General features: G+C 39.2%; 1 protein-coding gene across 2 annotated transcripts in view; it reads right to left on the reverse strand.

The window, feature by feature from the left end:
• Positions 1-8,159: 8,159 nt before the first annotated feature.
• Positions 8,160-15,783, reverse strand: part of Mib1 (mindbomb E3 ubiquitin protein ligase 1) — a 113,633-nt gene continuing 106,009 nt past the window's right edge. Inside the window, exons 21-22 of one of the 2 annotated variants that reach the window (XM_027404324.2) lie at positions 14,619-14,790; positions 8,160-8,916 (exon numbers count right to left, since the gene is read on the reverse strand). In XM_027404324.2, the coding sequence (XP_027260125.1) occupies positions 14,650-14,790 (141 nt within the window). In that variant the 3' untranslated portion in view covers positions 8,160-8,916; positions 14,619-14,649. Of the gene's footprint in view, positions 8,917-8,980; positions 14,791-15,783 lie in introns of those variants that run through there. The other variant, XM_027404323.2, reaches the window with a different exon arrangement.

Genomic DNA, 15,783 nt, shown 5'->3' on the forward strand with positions numbered 1-15,783 from the left:
TACTGTTCAACATAATTTTACTGTCTTAATTTTAATAGTTACCCCAAATATGTGCATTTCTAAAGTCTTATTGTCTAAAGTGATTTATTACTTACTCTTTAAAAAAAAAAGATCTTATTTATTTTTTGTTATGTATACAGTGTTCTGCTTGCATGCCAGAAGAGGGCACCAAATCTCATACATACTGTTGTGAGCCACCATGTGGTTGCTGGGAATTGAACTCAGGACCTTTGGAAGAGCAGTCGGTGCTCTTAACCTCTGAGCCATCTCTCCAGTCCTATTACTTGCTCTAAATAACTATACATTCAGAAATGTAATGATCTATTTGCTTTCTATACTAGTCCATTTTCATAACTGTAGCAAAGTATCCAATTCAGGCTACTTTTTAAAACAGAAGTGCATTTTGCCTCATGGTTCTGCAGGTACAAGCTATGGGGATTTATCTGATGGCCTTGCTGGCATACAGCATCACATAGCTAGAAACAAGAGACAGGCACAGTGGAGTATCTGCATCTGTCTGGTTTCTCTCCCTATGCTTAAAAGGCCAATGGGATTCAATCCTGGTGTCCCACCTTAATGACCTCACCTAGTTATAATCACGTGCCAAAGGCCACACAGGTAAAGCACAGAGTGGAACTGTTTTCACCTCATCCTCCACATTCAGTAGTAAACTTCAACACTCACACTATCAAACCACAGAATCCACCTCTCACCTTTTATATTCTTGCTCTTAACCATCTTAATTCTACATACATTTAAATACTACATATTGGCCAGACCTGATGGCATACACCTTTGATCCCAGAACTTAGAAAGTGAGCCAGTCAGATCTCTGTGAATTCAAGGCCACACTGGCCTGCAGAGTGAGTTAGTGAGTTACAGGCCAATGAGAGCTATACAGTGAGACTGCCTCAACAATAAAAAAAATAAAATAAAAACCGAACAACAAAAATCCCACCACATATTAGCACAATAAGCACTCATTTATATTCACTCATACATTTATTTCTCTATTGTTTGTCACTAATTTTGCAATTTCCTTTTTTTTTTGTTTGTTTTCTTTCAATTTGCCAAGGCAGGGTTTTTCTGTGTAGCACTGGCTGTCCTGTAACTCACTCTGTAGACCAGAGATCCGCCTGCCTCTGCCTCCCAAGTGCTGGGATTAAAGGCATGCGCTACCACTGCTCACCTACAATTTTGCATTTTCAATCAGTAAACTCCAGGCAAAATGAGAGATTTTGTCTTAAATAGTCAGCACTCGGGAGGCAGAAGCAGGCAGATCTTTGAGTTTACATAGTGAGTTCCAGGACAGCCAGGGCTACACAGAGAAACCCTGTCTCAAAAAAAAAAAAAAAAATCAAACAAACAAAAAACAAAACACAAAAGCCAGGTGAAAGGAGCTGGAGAGATGGCTCAGTGGTTAAGAGCACTGGCTGCCCTTTTAAGGTACCTGGGTTCAGTTCCCAGTTCCTATGTGGTGGTTCATGAGTGTCTGTAACTCCAGCTCCAGGGTTTTTGTGTTGTGTTCTCTAAGACAGGGTCTCACTACAGACCTGACTGTCCTGGAGCTTGCTATGCAGAGCAGGCTAGCCTTGAATTCAGGATCATTGGGCCCCTGCCTCCCAAGTACTGGGATTAAAGGTGTGTACTACCATACCCAGCTCCAGTTTTTGTTGTTGTTGTTGTTCTGTTTTGTTATATGTAAGAAAGCAGGCATTATTAAAACTCTTGGATGGACTGGAGAGATGGCTCAGAGGTTAGTAGCACTGGCAGCTCTTCCAGAAGTCCTGAGTTCAAGTCCCAGTAACCACATGGTAGCTCACAACCACCTATAAAGAGATCTGATGCCCTCTTCCTATCTGCCAGCATACATGCATGCAGAATGCTGCATACATAATAAATAAATCTTAAAAAAACCCTAGTCTTGGATTTTTTTTAAGATTTATTTTTAGAACAGTTCTAGTTTTACCAAAATGTCGAACAGCCCGTACAGTTGTCAAACACTTTCTCACATGCATCTTTTGTTAATGATAATATCTTGCAATAGTGTGGTGTATTTGGTAATTTGATGAATCAAAATTAATACAGTAGAGGCCAGTAAGATGGCTCAGTGAATAAATTCACTTGTTATACAAGCCCGAGAACTTGAATTCAATTCCCATGTAAACGTGGCAGAGAACTCTCTTCACTAAGCTGTCCTCTGACCCTTCCATGCTCACATACAGACACAATAAATAAATTAAAATTTAAAATATTAATAGACTACTATTAATGGAAGTCCATAGTCTAAAATAGGGCTCACTCTTGAGAGTTAGGCGAAAGGTCTAGAAGGGAAGCATGGTCCTCCTATATCAGGAAGGCTGTCCTCATCTATCAAGCATGAACCTTCAAGAGGGACCCATGAAACAATGAGGGACACCCACCTAGCTAGGCAAGATAGCCGAATCAAGCCTGTCAATCGATGTGGTAAGATGCCACAGCCAGGCCATCTTCATAGACACAGGAACATAACTTTATGGTTCTAAGAAATATGTCCATACTAAATAACTTCTCTGTCACAAATTCTTTGTATTCTTCCTATTCATCCAGGCCATCATCCAAATTCTGGCAGCCATGGATATTTTACTGTCTCCATAGCCAGACTTTTCCTGTATATTTAAAGAGCTGAAATCATGTAGTGTGTTGCCTCTTAGCTCAGCATCCTTCACTTGATGATGTGTTTAACAATCCTCTATGTTTTTGTTTGTTTGTTTTGGTTTTTTTTTTATGTCCAGTATCTTAGAGTTTCTATTTCTGTGAAGAGACACCATGGCCATGGCAACGCTTATAAATAAAACATTGGGGCTGGCTTACAGTTTCAGAGATTTAGTCCATTATCGTCACGGTGAGCATGGAAGCATGCAGGCAGACACAGCACTGGAGAAGGAGCTGAGAGTTCTGCATCTTAGTCCACAGGCAGCAGAGAGAGGCTATGTGCCACAGAGGGTGTAGCTTGAGCACAAGACCTCAAAGCCCATCCTCCAACAAGGCCACACTTCCTCCAACAACACACCTCCAAATGGTGTCACTCCCTATGGGCCAAGCATTCAAACACATGAATCTATAGCGTCCGTCCGTACCTATTCAAACCACCACATCCAGATCGCTCATTTCTTTTTATTTCTGATTATTAACACTGTATACATTCACTATCTTGTTTAATCTACTGAGAAACATCACTTGCATGTTAGGTTTTTGACAATTATAACTTAGCATTCACATGCTGTTTTGTGGGTGATTTTGGCTGGACCATCTTATGGCTAATTTTATAAGAAACTGCCAAACCGTATTCCAGAGTGTCTATATCATTTGTACTCCCATCTGGAAGCAGTGAGAGTTCTGGCTGATGTTTCCTTGTCAGCACTTGGTTTCATTGGCTTTTCACAACTTAGCAATTCTACTACAGAGTTTGCACATGCATATTGTAAATGGCAGCTCCCTGGTGACACAGGATGGTGTGTCAAATACCTCTCTCCTCTAGTGAGATGTCCAGAAGTTTTGCTCATTTTATTTATTTATTTAATTTATTTATTTATTTATTTTTGAGGCAGAGTCCCATTTTGTAGCCCAGGCTAGCCTCAAACTTATAGCAATTCTCCTGCCTCTTTTTACTTTTGCAATCACAAGTACTGGAATTCTATGCATAAACCACCATTCAGTTTTAAAAGTGCTTGGCATGTTTGGGGGACTAGTTCTTTAACATGTGTGTATTTTGAGACAGGGTTTAGGTAGCACAGGCTGGCCTTGACTTCAAGACAATACTCCTGTATTAGCCTCCCAAGTGCTGGGACTATCACAACCAGCTTCCACTGTGACATTTCATACAAATGTATCACCATGCCTTGTTCACGTTTCTTTCTCCTGACCGACTGCTGTTTTGCTTCTTCCTCACAAACTGCTTCCCTGTCATATACATACTCATACTTAAATCTAGACCCACATGAAAGAAAACATGCATTTTCTCCTATGATTGTGATTAAAATATCTGAAAATCAGAGTAACTTTAAGGAAAGGTGGGTTTATTTCCACTCATGGCTGAAGGGTACCATCCATTATGGCTAAGAAATCATGGCAACAGGAACTTGAAGAAGCTGGTCCCACTGTATACAGTCAGGAGGCAGAGAGTAACGAATGTTGATGCTCAATTAGCCTTCTCCTTTTAATTCAGTTCAGGACCCCCACCCCATGGAATGGTGCCACCCACAGTTAAGGTGGTTCTTCCAACCTCAATTACCTTAATTTAGACAATCCCTCATAGGCATGGCCAGAGGCTAATCTATTCTAGATAATCTCTCAGAGCCTTGTCTCCTGGATGATTCTAAATTCGGCCAAGTTGAAAATATTAATCATAACAACTCTACCCTGTGTCAACTTTATACCCAAACATATCACTTTCTTTTCTTTTCTTTTTTTATTTTTATTTTTTTGTGTTTTTGGAGACAGGGTTTCTCTGTGTAGCTTTGGAGCCTATCCTAGAACTCGCTCTGGAGACCAGGCTGGCCTCGAACTCTCACAGAGATCCGCCTGCCTCTGCCTCCCAAGTGTCAAACATATCACTTTCAAAGAGTAATTTCCATCCCCATAGGCTCATGACCGTCTCATAATCCAAAAGCCCTCATTGTCTTTTAACAATTTCAACACTGTTTAAAAGTCCAAGTCTCATCTGAGACTCACAGACAATGAGCTCCTGTAAAGCAAAAAACAAGTTACACACACAGCAATGGCACAGCACAAGCATTCCTGTCCCAAAAGAGAATAGGGACAAAGCAGGGAAAAATTAGACCAAAGCAAGACTGAAATTCAGCAGGGCAACTGTCAACTCTGCAGCTCCATGTTTGGCATCTGGGGGTCATGACAGAATTGTCTGTGCTTTAGATGGTTTAGGTAGGTTCACTCTTACAGCATATGGTATCTCTCTTGGGCCAACTCTGCCCCATGCCTGCAGCTTTCTTCAGCAAATCCCATGGTTCTGAGTCTCCACTGCAGCTTGGGGTTCAGATTCTCCACGGGGAATCAGCCTCATCTAGCAGCTCCCTCGAATGGAGATACAAGCTTGGATAACCTCTTCAATCCTTTATGCCTGAAAAAACAACCACCATGTGAATGGTGCTATGTTCACTGCCGATTTGGAATGGGACCTGACTCCCTTGGATCACAGCTATGTCTGCTTCTGTGTGCTGATCTTGGGGAGACACTTCCCCAGGCAGTTGCTTTTGATTCTCAGTTTATATTCTTCCCTTTGTAATGAATTTGCATTTCACAAGACAGAGACTTCAATGGGTGGGATCTTATCCTCTGAAACTTCACGAGCCAACTTCCCACTGTCTGTTTTACTCAGCATTTGTGTTTTCTAAAGTTCCATCAGAATGGTCTATTAAGCTCTGCCTACAATATTCAAGGCCTTTCCTTGCCCAAAGTTTCAAATTTCCACATTCCTCCTGCAAACAAGTTCCAAGGGTCTTAAGAAACATGGTCAGGTTTATTACAGCAACAGGCCCATTTTTCAGCACCAAGTCTCTATTAGTTTTCTTATTACTGTGACAGAATACCTGGCAAAAGCAACTCAAGAAAGGAAGAGTTTATTTGGGTTAACAGTAGAGGTGTAGTCCATCATGGCTGGAAAGTCATGGCAGCAGGAGCGTGAAGTAGCTAGTCACACTGCATTCAATAAGGAGGCGGAGGGTGATGTTTGCCCAGTCAACTAGTTTTCCCATTTTACTTCATCCAGGATCCAGATCGATGGAGTAGTGGGTCTTCCCACTCCAGTTACCTTCATCCAGATAAAATCCCTCACAGGTATGTGTCCTAGGGTGATTCTTGATCTTGTCAAGTTGAACACATTAACCATCACACTGTGCAACACTCATCTGAATCTGTCACTCAAATATGGTGATCTCTAGGTTCCTTCCATTTTCTGTCTAATATTTCATTCTTTATGGTTGGATTATATGCATGTAACGTTTTCCTTCATCCATTCATCTGCTGGTGAGCATCAAGGCTGATTATAGAACTTCAGCTGTACACATCTTAAGTCCTGGAGTCAGGGACTGTTGTTAATCCTCAAACTTTTTCTTCTTCCATATAAACTTTAAAGTCAACTTTGTCAATATCCATAAAATAAGTTGGTAGTATTTTTGATAGAATTCATAGATTAAGTTGGAGAAAAAACCCTAAGGAATACTCTTTACTTAAGAACTGGGCTCTCTCTCTTAGGAAGTCTTCTTTCTGCTTCTGAAGAGACAGTAGATACGTGGCATAATTTCTTTATTTGGCATGAAAGGCTCTGCTCCTATTTTTTGTTTTCAAAGGCAATTTCTCTGATAGCTATCCAGATTCCCCAGTTCTCCCTGATGGGAATACCTTTAAGTGGTAATAACAATAAAACACTATATATATATATATATATATATATATATATATATATATATATACACACACACACACACACACACATAAACATACAATACTCAGGGATAGTTGTTCATATTTTTTTAAACTGGGTCTCATGTAGCTCGGGTGGGCCTGAACTCACTCTGCAGTTGAGGATGACTGTAAACTACCAATCCTTCTGCCTCCACTGTGCAAATGCCAGGACTATAGGTGTATACCATGACTGACTTTCATTTTATAGAATGATGGCACTGCTTTTATTTCTGGTGTCAGCAATCCTTACCTTAATAGTTTATTTAAGCTGGCTAATCTCTTTATCATTTCAGGGTTTGGCTCTTAATTTTATTAATTTTCCTCCAAAAAGTTCCTGTTTAGTTTGGGGGCTTTGTTTTGTTTTTCCTTCCAGTATCTGCTCACATTTGTATTTCTTTTGACTCATTTGTTCCTCTTCTAATTTGCTAGAGGAGGCTTGATGAGTTTACATCTTTTGCTTCCTTTCCTGGGACTGCTTTCACGGCTCCCCGAGCGCGTGCCTATGGCTGTATCTATCAATCACCAAGCCAGCCTCTAACTTGAGACCCTTTTGATTCTGCCTCCTAAGGTGTGTAAGCCACAACACCCAGTTATCCAAAGTAGCCTCCATTTATTTAGATTTCTTTAACCTGTGTGTAGCTTAGTCCCCAGCTTAACAACTTTTCTCTAAAACCATCTCTGTAGACCTCCAGTTTAATTCCATTGTGGTCTGGGAGAATATGCTGTGTCATTCTTTTAAGATTCATTTAAGTATATTTGAAGGTCCCAAATGTCATCTTCCTTACTAAATGTCCTATGTGACCTTGAGGATTAAACAATTGACTAATGGTACATTTTCGGTTTCTTTTTCATCTAGTGCAGAGGATTGAACCTGGGTTCACACATCAGTCAAGTGCTCTACCACTGAGGCAAGAACTGATAGGTCCTCCAGCTCAACCATATGGTACCCTCCCCTTGAATTTCTACCTCTTAAGATTAAGCCTGTAGTAATTCACCTACCACTGGCTCCCAAAGGAGTCTACTCCTGGGTGTCTCGACAGGTGTCTTTCCTCAATGGTTTGCCTGTGATATGGTCAGAAAGTAAAGGCTCAGCTTGACTGCTTGTCTTTGTTAGACTAGGGTCAACTTCACCCTATCAGCACTTTCTAAATTGTTAATGTTCTGCTCAATATCAATACTAATTGGTGAGATGTGAAAATAAATATTTACACTGCTTTTAAAATTCTGTCTTTTAGAAAGTTGTTCTGTGAATGCAAGGGCCTATCCAGGGCAAACAGAAAGCATCTCCTCAGGGTGTCACACAACAGCAGCACCACCAACCAGTGTCCTTGACATGTCATCCATTCACTGGTGGTCTGTTATGGGTCTAGTCTTTTACTTACTTCCTACATCTATCTTTTAGTATTATTATTATTATAGGCCTTCAAGAAAATAAAAGTGCGCTCATCAGTTATTAGTTTGGTTATAAATGGGGAAACTATTAGGCAAATGCTCACTGCAGGAACTGCTTTGGTTTCCCACTTTACCCCACGCTTTGCTGCATCCTCTGAATTCCTGATGCAGCTCTAAAGAACATCACCAAGTTTGAGAAATGCTTGCTATACAGTATTAGTGAAATTTAACCTATGTGAATGATGAATTAACTGTCAATGATAAAAATATAAAGCAGATTTTCTAAAATGTCTTTATTTTTAAACCTAGTTTCAATTTAATAAAAATATTACCATGAGATAGCTACTTATACAGTAATAGAAATAAACACAAAATACAATTTGTTAGAAGTTATCAAAAAAATTCAGTTTTAAAGTTGTTGGAATACATGTGCTTTTATCAATTAAACAAAAGATTCTGTTTCTGATGGATTTTCTCTTAGACATTTGGGATACATATCTTTTAAACTGGAATCAGAAAACCTCTCAACAACATCACAAACAAGTGCATCTAGCGACGTTAAAAGTAAAATACCCCCAAACTATTCAATGACTGATTACTCACAAAACACTGAAAAGGGGAGAGATACATCATTGCTGTAAAATACTTGCCTTCCAAAAAATGCTATACACAAAACACCACACACACACACACACACACACACACACACACACACACACACACACACACACCCCTGACTTCTGAAGAGGAGTAAGCTTTTAAAATATATAGAGACAGACAGGCTGAGTCTTCCTGTCTGGTTTCCTTTGATCAAGCCTATTCTATTCAGGCTACTTTCCAAATAATCTTAATCCTGAAGAAGTAGGTGTTAAATATGAAAGCTTCTTTGACCATTGGACAGAGGCTCCTGCCATGTGAGCACTCACAGTGGGAGCCTTCTAGATGTGGATGCTTACTTCTTATATTGACTTGGAGAGAGATGTCCTTGTTTCTCAAAGATATGGTAATTTTCTTTCCAATAATAGGATTTTTTTTGATGTACTGAGATTTGCTTTCAAATGCCTTAAAAATAAAAATTCATTCATATTACTGTAAAGAATAGCTTCCCAAAAATCAGAGAAAAACATATTACACCACAGGTTTTATTAATGGTAAATGTTTTCATTTATTTCAAAAAGCTTAGTTATTACTAAGCTTTTTTTAAACAAAAGCTAATAAGCAAGAATAATTTTCCATACAGAATTTTATCCATAAGCAAGACTTAAATTTATTCCAACATTGAAATCTAAGAAGAACTGGAAAAAAAAATACAAAGCAAAACACTTGTGAGTCAAACTACTTTTTCCTTTTTGAATATACTGTACTTAGAATGGCAGACACATACTGAAGGAGACAGAAATGTGCATTTAGTCTACAGGTCAGCATCAAGAATGACATGCAATTCATGATTTCCTTTCAATTAATTTTTTAATTGAACCACTAAAAAAAGGGGTTGGCTTGGTTTGGTTTCCACTTGAGAGGAAGATCTGCTTCCCAAACTGATTCTCTTTTTGTACTAAACAAAGTGTGTGCCCTGCCCTTTCCCCAACAGCTATTTAAGGTGACTGCATACTGACAGCAAACACCAGTTTTCTTGTAACAGTGCCATGGCATTGAATAATCAGGTTTTAAAAAACAGAAGCAAAAACCAAGTATCAAGTGCAAATGTAGACACTTCCCTTAAAGAATCATGCAAACCCAGCACACATGCAGAGCTGCTACTGCACACACTTAGCAGTATAATTAGGAATGTGCACACATGACCCAGTGCACCAAAGGCTGCCCACTACAAAGTTTGAAGTGTTGCTGGGTTAGTAATTCATTCAAGGCACTGAAAAATTATGCAGATGGAGTTTCCAAAATATATTACTAATTGCTTAAACTGTGAAAAAGCCCTGAGTCGGAACTTTCAGCAGCTTCCTGAAACTGTATACTCAGACAAAATGGCGTATTTGCTTATTTCATAAAAAAATTAGAAGACCACTTTGCTTTTGAGGAAAGTCATGTTTATGAAATAAAATCAAGAGAACTACGCAGGAAAATTCAAATACTCAGCACTATTTTTCCTCTTAGACAGTTTGCACATATCAATTCATACTTTTAGATTCAGGCACCAAATCAATCTGACCAGTCCCTTTTCCTGCACCTATTGCTTACATTCTCAAAAAAGGAGTCTAACTTAACCTCAGGCTCTTTCCTTCTCACTCACAAACAAGATGAGATGCTAGAAGGGGGAAGAAGAGCAGTATTCTGATAGAAAAGGAGGTAGAAAATGCCGAAGCAGCAACTTAACTTCATTAACTACGCATTCCTCTTTGTATGCTGTATTTCACTGCACTACTAGCCACTCTATCAGCCACTGACACTCAGTGCAAAGGACTTCTCCTTCACTGCAAGTAAAGCAACATGTGCACGAGACAGCATTAAACAGCTTCCTCACATTTAATGTTTAGAGACATACAACCGTAATCATCAATACTGCTACCGTGTGTGTGTGTGTGTGTGTGTGTGTGTGTGTGTGTGTGTGTGTGTGTGTGTGTGTGTGTGTGTGTGTGTTAAAGTCAAAAGGATATACATGATTATCAAGTAACATCAGTAAGCATTCCTATGTGATATTTCAAGGAAGTTAAATTAGACGCCATTTTAAAAGAAAAATGTATTCTAAAACTTTGACAGGTAGACTCAATGACAAGGGGTGTTTATAACAAGGCACAAATTACTTGTGAAAAATCTATTACCTTCCCAATTTATACAAAAGAAAGCTAACTTATTTATCATATTTAAATGTATTTTTCTGAGCTGGGCAGTGGTAACGCACACCTTTAACCCGAGCACTTGGAAGGCAAAGGCAGGTGGATTTCTGTGAGTTCAAGGCCACTCACTCTGGTCTACAGAGTGAGTTCCAGGACATCCAGGGCCACACAGAGAAACCCTGTCTCGAATCTCCCCCAATTGTATTTTTCCACCCCAGCTCAAAATGAACTAATAAACACTTTCAGTTAATATACATGTAAAAATAACAATTATGGCAGGGGAGAGATTGCCTTCCCTCAAATGTCAGGAACCTGATGTCTACCTAAGTTTAGATCTTGCAAACACAAAGGACTCTACTCAGTAATGTGAATGTTTGCTTTATATGTACTCAGAACCCCCTACTGCATAGACGATATGAAAAAGGGAGTACTTGATGGATGTGACATTTCAACTGTGCAGGATAAAGTTCCACACCTGTTTTTCAACAACATAGTGGAAGAGACGCTGCTGAACTGCACATTTAGAAGCAGTCGGGATAACAAACTGTATGATATGTGGTTCTTACTGCAATCTAAAAAAATTCCAAAAAATGTATCCTGTGAGTCATTTTTTATACAAATTATTACTATAAATATTTCAGACACTTTGAAAGGATAAATGCTTTTAGACCTTAAAAAAAGCAAGTTGTATTAAAATCTGTAATTTACAAAACAACTGTGAAGACATATGAAGAACTGACCTACCAGACACTTTTATTCTTAATTAAATACGCATGCCCTTTCCACTAAGGCCGCGGCAAACCCTACATGACGCTCCTTTCTCTGTGCTTGCTGTCTCTGTTTCACACCTGCTGCAACCCTTACGTCTCAAACCAGCTCTGCTCCATCCAGCACTGTCCTAGTTTAACTATTCCTAGTTCAAAAGTGTCCAGAATTCAAAATAAGCAAAGAACACCCATCAGGCAACGTATGACTACCCAAGATATTCGCATGTGTAAAAATGAACCAGCAAGGTTTGAATTTTGAATTAGACAAATCTTAAGCAGCATGCATTTCAACATTCTAAAGTAAAATGTTCTTTCAGGCTAAAATCATCAAAAATATAAACTTAAGAAGTTATTTCCAGTTACATTTATGTTTCAGTAGACTTCTGGTTAATTTGCCATTATTAAGTTACAAATACCTTAAGCATAATTTGGGCAACTTGCCTAGTATAATGTTCTTACACTAATATAAAACTATCTCTCTTGGAAACCTTGCTCCAAACAAAATTAATATGTGCACAGCATAGATAAGAATGTTAACCCACATGAACAAGTGCAACTGTGCTAGCACCATCTGGTGAGTTGTATGTATTTAGAGGGAGAAAATGTGGTCGGGTGAGGGTACAGAAAAGGATTCCAAATACTGCTTCCCAAAGCTTTCCTGAAACATCATCAGGAGTGCTAACAGTGCCTAGAGACCCTAACACACAACTGCAGTGTGAACTCTGAATGTGCTAGGACACTGACCTTTTTTTTTTTTTTTCCCTTCCTATCAAGCCCCTGAAACCCAATGCTAAAAAAAAAAAAAAGAAAAAGGGAAAAAAAGAATGTATGCCACTGTAAAAATAATCCTAAGGGAAGTATGAGTTGTTCTGAGGCACAGGGAAGAGAGGCTTGGGTAACAAGGAAGAGAGCTACCCAATGGGCCAAGTACTGTGAAGAGACTAAGAGGTAGCAGTTTCAGAGAGTGAGGAAGAAAGTCACTGGCATGATTCAGTTCTTGGTCTTACTGTCTCCTGCAAACCCAAGCAAATTTACAATAATTTTAGGTGCCTGAAGACATGACTAGAAGAATATCTTCTATTCATAAATAAACAGCCAAGTGACAAAGGGAAATCCACAGGTCCCAGCACTAGAGACTTTACGGCTTCTCTCACAGAAGTTAGTGTGCTCTAACAAGGAGGAAACAGAGCTAGGAGCTGTCCCCTTACAGACACAAGTTTTTAGCACTGCAATTCAAGAGACAGAGAAAAGGACTTAAATGAGATGCAGCTGTGGCCTACAGGTTCTTGGACTGGCAGACTGTGTACAGCAGCCATCCTTCATTGCCCAATGGGCAGTCTACGGCAAGGAAGATAAGACCCTCAATTTTGCTATTTCCAAGTCTGCAAGAAGATAGTCTGTCTCTTTATGTAAACATCCTAGCATCAGAATATCTTTTCTTTTAACTTCAAATTATACTTAGAAAATGGCCTCATCGGTTCCTAACTACATAACTAAAGTCACAACATAACATTCCTAATCTGAAACTAACAACTGTACTGTCCAAAATGATTAATAGTTGCTGGACACAAGGGGGCAGGGGGTCCTCATCCTATAATCCCACAGTTGGAGGGCAGAGGCAGAAGGATCATGAGGTTGAGACCAGCCTGAACTACACAGTAAGTTCCAGGCCAGGAATACATAGTGAGACGCTATCTCAAAAAACAGCAGTTACTCAGCTAAACACAGACATGGAATTGCTGAGTCTGCAACACAGCCAGGACATCATCCCATGAGGCCTGGCAAAGGTGGTGGCAGGTGAACCACCAGCAACAAAGCACAATCAGGCTGGATGCTCTGGTCTCCCACATTTAGTTGCTACAGCAGAAAAACAGAAATAAGCTAGCCAGATTCAAATGTGGGGAAAAACTATCCCCAAAGAACACTAAGAGTATATACTTATACACAGTATATAGTAGACACTACTGTAAACAGCTGAAATTTCTTATAATCTAACAGTAAGGAATCTCAAAACACGCATATATTTACTATAAATACAGAGATTACTCATTTAAAGGAGAGAAATGCTTAGCCCCCTCCAAAATCTACATGTAATCACATGCTTTTCCATAAATGCCTCTGCACCCTTTTCTAAGTATCTGATATTACACTATTTACTGTATCTTAGTTATAGTTGGCAGTTTAAAGAATATTTTTGTAGCAAAAATCGCTATGTGAGAGAGGGGGAGTAAGGCTTTTGATGAAGATACTCTGTAACACTGTCAGAATGAACAGACACAGAAGATTGCTGCCTCTAATAATGCATTGCCCTGCTGAGCAGACCTCAGAGGCACAAACACGACGGTGTGTGCACTCATTAGATCAAGCCCAGGCCAGTTGTCTTGGGGAAAATGGAAATTATTTTTCACAGATCTTTTTCTGCAAATGGCTGCTCCAAACAGTGACAAGCTAATACAAGAAGTGCAGCAGTAACGGTCAGGTAGGAGGTGTGCTTGCATCATTTTGTGCGAGCCTTCAATTCTCATTACAATTTTGCTTTTCCCTTTCATATCCACTGCTGATTTTGAAACTGGTCATTTATTTAAGCTAATCAATTTTCCTTAAGTCTAGGAAATAAGGTAAAGTCATTATTCTCTTAGCACATGCTTCCATTTACTTAATTCTGAAATAATCATTTGGATGATTTCTAATTATCTTGAAATACAATCTTTCCTTCAGTACTGCCTCAGCCATGTGGCATCTCTACTATACTTTTAACACATGTGACATAGTTTTACTTGCCCACTCACCTTACATAGGACTTTTTGGAATAGCTGTGTCATTTCACCATGTGAAATCATGATAATCATGAAATCATGAAGGAATATCGACCTTGTAAATCACTTTTAAGGTCTAACATATGTATAAATTTAAAAAGAAAAATACAATAAAAACAAATGTTAAAGGAGGTCCTTAAAGGATTTCCCCTTTGAAGCCAATAGCAAATTTTCTATTAATTAACACGGATTTGATGTTCCAAATTTTCAGAGGAAAACACACACACCCAAATCGGCAATTTCAAACACTGTATGATGTTTTCGTTGTGATGGAGGTACATATACAAATCTAATTACATTCTAATAAAAAATTATGAAATTTCAAATTAATCCATTAGATTAAACTTCCAACTAGCTTTAGAACCCACTAAGATCTCATGATCACATACTTTAGCTAACAAAACACTCTGTGTTTCTTAATCAGTACAAAAGAATCCTCCGTTCAATTGCCTTTCGACAAATTGGGCATTCACTCATTCGGTCTCCACAGAGCTGGCATGTTCCGTGGCCACAGAGGAAAATCATGTTCTTCAGACGATCCAAACACACAGGGCACATAGTCTGAAATGTAATGAGACAACGGGTAAATACGAGCCATTTTATACTTGAAGTGCAACATGACAACTCTTTCAGATCATTAATTTTCTCTTCTGGTTTTAGTCAAATAATGTATTGCTATTCAGAATAAAATTTCCAGTGTGTGTGGTTTTTTGTTTGTTTGTTTGTTTGTTTGTTTGTTTGTAGAGGGGGTATTTGAAACTAGGACTTGTTTTGTAGCCTTGGCTGATGAACTCACTATGTAGGCCAAGCTGGTTTCAAACTCATTAAGAGATCTACCTGCCTCTGCCACCCAAGTACTGGAATTCAAGGTGTTGCCACCACACCCAGCTCAAAAATAAATTATTTAAAAATCATGTGTTCAAAAATAGTTATAATAAAAAAAGGTCATCCCTACAATAAATAGATGCTAGCTATTCTTTCCAAACGGTATAAAGGTAGTACATGAGTACAGGAGTACAGGAGTACAGGGTGGAGAACCCTCAGAGGTTAGAAATGCTTGCTGCTCTTGTAAAGAACCCGAGTTTGGTTCTCAGCACTCACATGCTGGCTCACAGCTCCAGGGAATCTGACCTCCAGTGGCTCCTGCATGTACAGGATGCACATAAACTATGCATACAAACACACACAACATAAATGATAATAAATTGGAGAATGGGCAATGGATGAAAGCTACCCCACTACACCTGAAGCAGACTTGTTACCTCCAAGTACCCAGTGCCTTGTGTGGCACTAAAGTGGGGTGCAGTGCAGATACCCAGCAGAGAGCCCTTGCTAGGCGCTATGCTAGATATTAAACTCCCAAGCCCTGCTAAGTACTCACATCAAGACATGTCATCTTGGGATTGCTAGCCCCGGAGTTCTTGCTCTCAAACACTCTGCCAGAACTATTCTGCTCTCAAGACTTAGGTATATGCTTTTAGCCACTCTAGTCATTATTTATCCATAAAACATACTTACACTAACAAAAGCCCATTTTCCTCTAATGTAACACTT

Source organism: Cricetulus griseus, chromosome 2, assembly GCF_003668045.3.
Source record: "Cricetulus griseus strain 17A/GY chromosome 2, alternate assembly CriGri-PICRH-1.0, whole genome shotgun sequence".
NCBI classification, from domain to species: domain Eukaryota; kingdom Metazoa; phylum Chordata; class Mammalia; order Rodentia; family Cricetidae; genus Cricetulus; species Cricetulus griseus.